This window comes from Palaemon carinicauda, chromosome 1, assembly GCF_036898095.1.
Source record: "Palaemon carinicauda isolate YSFRI2023 chromosome 1, ASM3689809v2, whole genome shotgun sequence".
In the NCBI taxonomy this organism is placed as follows: Eukaryota; Metazoa; Arthropoda; class Malacostraca; order Decapoda; family Palaemonidae; genus Palaemon; species Palaemon carinicauda.
The window spans coordinates 155,841,193-155,849,053 of record NC_090725.1 but is presented as its reverse complement, the minus strand read 5'-3'; the positions used below and the strand labels follow the sequence as shown (position 1 = coordinate 155,849,053).

At 33.6% G+C, this 7,861-nt stretch overlaps 1 protein-coding gene across 1 annotated transcript; it reads right to left on the bottom strand.

The window, feature by feature from the left end:
* Positions 1-222: 222 nt before the first annotated feature.
* LOC137652509 (acidic mammalian chitinase-like) lies at positions 223-5,986 on the bottom strand. Its single transcript, XM_068385958.1, has 10 exons — positions 5,828-5,986; positions 5,463-5,608; positions 4,666-4,809; positions 4,057-4,188; positions 3,659-3,910; positions 2,537-2,722; positions 2,147-2,278; positions 1,683-1,862; positions 1,375-1,494; positions 223-960 (listed from the first exon to the last, which is right to left on the bottom strand). Exons 1-10 carry the CDS (start codon positions 5,877-5,879, stop codon positions 832-834), a joined length of 1,473 nt encoding a protein of 490 aa, XP_068242059.1. The 5' UTR covers positions 5,880-5,986; the 3' UTR covers positions 223-831.
* Between the last annotated feature and the right edge of the window lie 1,875 nt (positions 5,987-7,861).

Sequence of the window (7,861 nt, the reverse complement as noted above, 5' to 3'; positions counted from 1 at the left end):
AGGTCTCTCTTTGTTAACATGGATTTATTATATCACTTTTTTTTAACTTTTCTTTTAGTCCTTAAAAACTTAAAGTAGGCCTTAGATAGTTGAGTGAGAGCATTCCCTTTAACTTCATAAATAAAATTTCAATATGAAATTTATGTCTCACACAAGATGAAACCTTACTACTTTGGTGAACAATATTAGGTTCTGAATATGGTGGCAAAAGAAAAAAAAAAGAAAGAGATCCAACCTTTTATTATTAATACTAGAGTCCTGCTAATGCCAATTGCATAATGTTCATCATTTTTCACCTTTAATAGAGGAAGGCAAAGATCTTCGCTGAGCAAAACTCTTGAGGGAGCTTCATTTATTTTTTTTAAGTAAAAAATCTTCATTTCCATAATTAATTATTTTGAGCTTATAAACAAAAACTGGCCTCTAACATCTTAACTACTGCACACCATTAGAAAGTAATTGATGACGTCTCCCTCAATGAATCCTTAATTAAAATGATAATTAATATATACAAGTATACAAAACTATACATTTGGCAAAGCGAGACCAGGAAAATTATCTAAACATCTACTTTTGATTCTCAAAAGATAACACCGTCTTAAGTCCATACTAATAACCGTGTATGGAGCATATTTGAAAACAACCAATGATCATAAAACACATGTGATATTGTTGGTACACATATATATATATATATATATATATATATATATATATATATATATATATATATATATATATATATATGTATGTATATATATATATATATATATATATATATATATATATATATATATATATATATATAAAGCTTCAATCATTACAAGTTATTTACGGACAATCGTTGGGGCAATGTCCTTGAGAGCAGACACTGTCCTTCCAATCACAGATGAGAGCTACGGGATTAAAAAGTGTCCCATCCGAGCAATGGTATTCGAACTCTATATATCCTGTAGAATCCTAGAAGGAAAAATATAAATGATTGTTTGTTACTTGTAAATTTTAAGACTAAATTAGATTGTACTGTATATAATATATATATATATATATATATATATATATATATATATATATATATATGTATGTATATATATATATATATATATATATATATACATATATATATACATACATATATACATATATATATATATATATATATATATATATATATATATATATATATATATATATATATATGTGTGTGTGTGTATATATAGATAGATAGATAGATAATGAGAGTCTTTTAACATGTTTTGGCTACGGATACGATCTTAATATAGGAAAAGAAAGGACAATATTTTCCTATGATAATAAAGTTAAAAACTAGTGTAGGCTAAAGAAAACAAAGCTATTTTCGACCAGATATTTTACCTTATCACAGATGTAGTAATGCGTGCAGTCCTCCTCATCAGCATTGGGTCCCAGCTTACTGCAGTGGACCCCGGGGGCACCAGTCACTCTAGGGGTCGTTGTTGTCGGTGCTGACGGGTCCTTCCAGTTCAGGTGAAGAAACAGTTCATGAATTGTTTATAAATGTAATGTTTATATTCCATTATTTGAAGAAGTCTTATTTGCAGTGCTCATTTTCTCACTTCCTCAATTCAAGCTAGAATAATTGTATGTAAAACTTATATAAAAAGAGATGATGTTGATAAAATCCAGTTGAAATCTCTACTAACCCTTGTGGTTGTGGTTTTTGGCGGGGCTGTGGGTGGTTTCGTCACAATGCCTCCGCTCAGGACCTCCAGCAAGGTGTTGAGGAGCGGGAACTTCCTTCCGTGACACGTGCCGTGGAAATCATCGGTTTCCACACTCCACACCATGCAGCCAGCCAGACCTTTGTCTAGGGCATACTGGGCCTGGGGGGAGGGGGAACAACCATGGCAGGAGTCAGCGTGGGAATGTTGTTTCGTTATTAGTAACAATTAAAGAGAAAATTCAGTGGTTTTGGTAGGATTATAACCGTCATCAGAGGTCATCTAGACACTGAAAGGATGTATAACGGTAGAATTTTCGTCAAAAACTCTCGGTTAACTATATTTTCAATTTAAGTGCGAAAGATTAATAATAATTTAACAAGTAATTGTAAAAAGGGTAGCTTATAATGGACATGTTACTTTTCTTTGTCTGCAAACATATTTACCTTGATAGCAACGGAATCGGGATCCTCGTATCCGACCCAAATGTAGTTGTAGGGAAGGTAATAAGCGTAAGGCTCATTCATGTCAGGGTCATGCACAATTGTCCATGAAGTTTTTGACTGAGCCTCACAAATCTGTGATGGAAATAAGAGGAATCATTTCCTGCATAATATTGTATGTGTTGTGGTGGTTATCAATAATTGTTTTCAATTCTATTCAAAGATTCCAAATTTTAGATACAATTCTTTTGCAAGAATGAATTTTGAAAGATGTAATTGTACCAATTCTGTTTGATAAGGAATATTTTTCACCTTGAAGCTAAATATGATTTAATTTCTACTTGAGAAATTTAATAAAACTGATAAATGCTCGGTAATAAAATGTCCATATACCTCATTGTATCCTAAAAATCCAGCCTGTCTTGTGTAAGGTCCAGCCATTCCAGGATTTGGTGCAGGAGCATAGATGCCAGTGTCACTTTCGTCCTTAATCCTGAAGGTGCGCCCGTAAAAGGGAACTCCTAAAACCATTTTCTCTTTCGGAGCTCCTTTTTCCAGCCAATAGTTTACAGCAAAGTCCTAGAAAGAAAATCGCCTTTGAAACTTAACACAAACACACACACACATACAGCCAGTGTTTCCCAGGACATGAGGCCGAAATTAAAAGAAGGATAAGCATGGGATGGAGAGCTTTTGGTAAACAAAATGAAATAATGAAAAGAAAAATACCGCTTTCTATAAAAGTAAAAGTATTTAATCAAATGGTCCTACCAGTATTAACTTATGCATCAGAATCTTGGAGCCATAATACGTCCTTAGAATAGAAGCTAGTTGCAACCTAAAGAGCCAGGGAAAGATTAATAATGGGACAGAAGAAAAGAGCAACATGGATACGAGAGCAAAATAAAGATATTTCAACAACTTGTAAGAAAAAGAAATGGACGTGGGCAGGAGATATAATGAGAATGACAGACAATAGATGGACATAGAGAATAATAGTATGAGTCCCTAGAGATTGTAAAAGATGCAGAGGAAGGAAGAGAGGATGATGGATCGACGAACTAAGGAAATTTGCGGGCTTGAACTGGCACAGAAAGACCATAAACAGATGCAAGTGGCAGGACATGTCTGAGGCCTTTGTTCTGTAGTAGTCTAGTAAGGGCTGATGATAATTATATATATATATATATATATATATATATATATATATATATACATATATACATATATATATATATATATATATATATATATATATATATACAAATGCATATATATATATATATATATATATATATATATATACAAATGCATATATATATATATATATATATATATATATATATATATATATAGGCCTATATATATATATATATATATATATATATATATATATATATATATATATATGTTGTAAAACCTTATAATGTTTTATGATGTTCATGTGGAACGGGGCAACGCTGGATGTTAGGCTTCAACCAATAGGTGTATCATTTTCCATTGACCAACCCTTACCTGGTTGAGGTAGAGGGTGTCTCCCGTGTCTTGTGGATGAGCGTACAGGATGGAATGATGGTGTGTGTAAGGCTCCCAACTTCCGTGTAAGTCGTAAGTCATGAGGTTGATCACGTCCAGATATTTGGTCATCTCGGGGATGTTGTAAGCCGGGTCTATCGTTGCTTTGCCTGCCGATACGGCTGCGGTCAGGATCATGCCCTCGCCGTGCAGAGCCTCTGAGAGCTCCTTCAGTAGAGTGATGTAATTGACCTGAGGCGAGAAGGACTCCTTTAAATTATATACTCGTCTTTGACGTTGATTGATCGCCACACAAAAAGGTACTTTTAAAGCTCAACATTGCTACTTAAGTAATTCATTATCTTCTCAAGTGAATTTCGGTTAATTTGCCAACTTACATAATCCTCTGGGTTTCCTCCCCGCTGCGTTGGATATTCCCAATCCATGTCCAGACCATCAAAATCGTGTTTCTTCAAAAGCTTAATTGATGAATCTATGAAGGTCTTCCTTTTGGCCGGATCCGCTGCCATCTTCAAAGTGAAAAGAAAAAACAAGAATGGTGATGGTAAATGTTTCGCTTATCGTAAAAGGGTAGTGGTAGATTTACTAATAATAGAACTAGATCAATATTTTAGGCTTCCATGTTTATTCATCAACTCTCATTTTCAACTAAGTAGCAAATGTTGATAACTATATCTTCTCAATGGATATTTAAAGCCATTTTTGGTATTGTCATCCTATTCAGTCTTAGTGCAAAAATTATTTATCAGGCTCTTTTTATGAAAACTCTCTTCAATAGTAAGAGCAATTTTAGTAATTATGTCCATGGCATATCACCCAGTTCCATACGCAACAATAAGACATGATTTGAATAATAGATTGAGTAATTTAAAAATTACGCAAACATTTATTTATTAGAATTCTATGAGAGAGAGAGAGAGAGAGAGAGAGAGAGAGAGAGAGAGAGAGAGAGAGAGAGAGAGAGAAAGTTATCATCTGTGCCTTACCGCCGAGTACTTAGCGGACCCTTCATTCCATCCTCCAACTCCCAAGATTGTTTTCAGATAGATGTTCTTCTCCTTCAGCTTAGTGAATCGATCATAGCCACACTTTCCCCAGTTTTCGCACAGATCGTTATATGGATCCAAAACCTGAAATTTTATAGGAGATGTACTTTGAAATTTTATTGCAATAAATTCATTTGTTCATGTTGTTCTGCCATGTGTGCTATGGTGGACTGACACGAAACGCTTCAATCAAGATACAGAACAAGACTTAAATGTCAGCTGTAGCAACTGATAATTCATATATTTGGTATTTATATATATTCCGGTTATTTTGTGCTTTGCTCTCTTTTTCACCACACATGGGAACTTTCACAGATTTCATTGTTATCCAAAAAGAACAAATGCAGTGAATAAGGGGGGAAGCCTTTCTACATAAAATCGAAGCAAATTTTACTTATTATTAGAATGTAAAATTTACTTCAAGTTGATACTAAGAATTGCTTATTAGTTAAAATGTTATCAAGTCGTCCAGTAAAAGAAAAAAAAAAGTATAATAGTGCCATTGCCTATTTGTGGATAATGTTTTTCATTTAAATCTATCATGTGTAAAGGAACATACATATTTCTATATGACTTTTTTATCAAAACTAAGTGTGTGAAGGTGGTCTTCCTAAAGTTAATGGATAAATGACACTGCAAATTATTAAGGCAAAAGATGACGTTCTTATGAAATTAATGATTACATTATTTAACAGATACTGTTAAGATTATTTTTAGTAACAAGCCTTGCATTTTACCTTGATCTCATTGTTGGTGTCAAGTCCAGCGAAAGCGTAGATGAGGTGGGAGCAGAGCGTTGGGTCATTGTCTTCTATATCAAACTTCCCAGCCTCTTGTCTGTACACTGCCCAGGAGCTGAAGTAGCACACCAATGTCACTCCCTCTGCGGAGCAAAAAAAAAGATATTATAATTTACTCTTCTTAAAAACTTTTATCAAACGTTCTCGTTTTTTTATTATTTTTCGAATATGATCTTCCAGTCCAATAGCTAATTTATAACCATTCCTTCTTTTCAATATAATATTTTTTTTATTTTCAATGACACCATAATTTCATGCCATAAACAAGAATATTGATATCAATAGTGCATGCATCTACTTACCAGTAAGATAGAAGGAGGCACAGATAAGAGACAGAAACAGCGACAACTTCATGGTTGAGTGGAGAGTAGACTGGCAGCCTTTATCTTCAGTGTAGCGCCAGTCATTTGCCTCACACTAGTGCCTGGTGACTTTATCAACCTCTAATGAGTACATCTCCCTGCCATAATTTGACGGAATGATTAGACACAAACTGGGTAAGAGAATTCTTCCAGGTGGTATGATTTGAAAAAAAAAATGGATTTCGTGTTTTTTGGCAAGGATATTCGAGTGGGAATATCAGCCACAGATGCAGATAAATCTCTCGATTAGACAAATTGAAATCTGGTTGGAAGGGGAAAATGTGGCAGCGACTCTTGTTTTTCTCAGGAGCCATCCTATCATGGAACCCACATTTACAGTACAGTATATCATATCATATTATATTAAGTTATTATTCTTGTGTACAATATAATGATACATATTTATATTCATACATATATACACAAATGTATATATTCTTACAAAGCTGGACTAGTGTAGAGTAAATACAGTAGTTTATTCATGTATTTTATTTTTGTTTTCATATGTGCATTGAAGAGGTGAATTGCCAGCCCGTAAGTTGAGTTCCTCTCATGTAGACATGAGTTTTTTAAGTAAATTACTTAAGACTTTCGTCATTAATTTCATTGTAGTCTTCATTCAAGTCAGTATATGTAAGTTTACGTTATTTCTAAGAATTAACTTTTGATTTCACGTATTTTTGTTACGAAGTCCTATGTAAACTGTTGAGAGTATTATGTGACCATATGAGATAAGAACAAGGGCTTATGTAATGTTCTTTTATATTTTTATGAGGTATCGCGTCATGCTTGAGAGAAAATATGCAATTCTTATATGGCATGTGTTTTGGAAGATTTTCAAGGGCCTTAGTGTTGGATTTTATCTTCTTTTTTTTCGACGACAAAGGTGGGCGGAGCTAACTGAGAGAGTTCGTCTCCCTGTTGTGTGGGTACGCATGTGAGAGTAATCTTTGGCTACCTTACGCCCCTAGACTATCCCCCATGATTCCAGATTTTGGACCTGGAATATTCTGGAAATAGCTAAGTCTTATATATGAGGCCCCCAGGGCTGCATAGCAGCAGTAGAGAAGCAGACGTCCTATGAAAGAGCCAGAGTGCCTCCCTCACTCTCTATCAGTACTTATAGTGTGTCCTCTCGAAAGTGATTCTGTGCCCCCAACATAAATCGTGTGTTGAAACGTAACAAAAGAAGTCAAAGGTAATTTTCAATTTATTGTGTTGGGGTGAGTGCTGGCACTGTGTAAAGTTTTCTAACTGGCCCTGTAGTAAGGTGAAAGGTATTTGTATCATGATCTGGTTATCTATTTTCATTAAGTATCAAACTTAAATATTATATTCAGATTTAATTTCAAGTGAAACAAGTGATTGTATAATTTTCATAAGCATTATTTCTTTTGTCTCAGTCTAAAGTTTATTCAGATTTAATATTTCGAGTCAAGTGATTATGTAATTTTCCGTGCATAACATTTTTGTCTTAATCTAAGTTTTGCTCAGACTTAATATTTCCAGTGATTTATTTTTGTTTTTAAGTAAATTCTTTCAAAGTGTTGTAATTTAAATAGAATATATTTATTTTTGTAAAGAGTGTATTATTTCAATCATCAGTGTTTATTTCATACACGCTCGTATCCTGTTAAGGAATTGAAGTAAGAGGTAGTTTTAAATAGATTGTAATAATAATTACCCAGTGTTGTTTTGAGTGTATTTAAGAGACCTTTGGATATTCAGTATTTTGTATATTGCTGTCTGGGAGTTATATAATTGTCTTAGAGCTCGGGTGTTAATATTTTCAAGTGTAACAGATATAATGTAAAAACAAACAGGTGAGTTTTGAACTTTATAGGCTGTATAGCTTGCTTGCCGTAATATATATATTATATGTTTGGTTCCTACAGACTGGACCATTGTATAATATATATAGGCTGTATAGCTTGCCAGCCGTAATATATATATATATATATATATATATATATA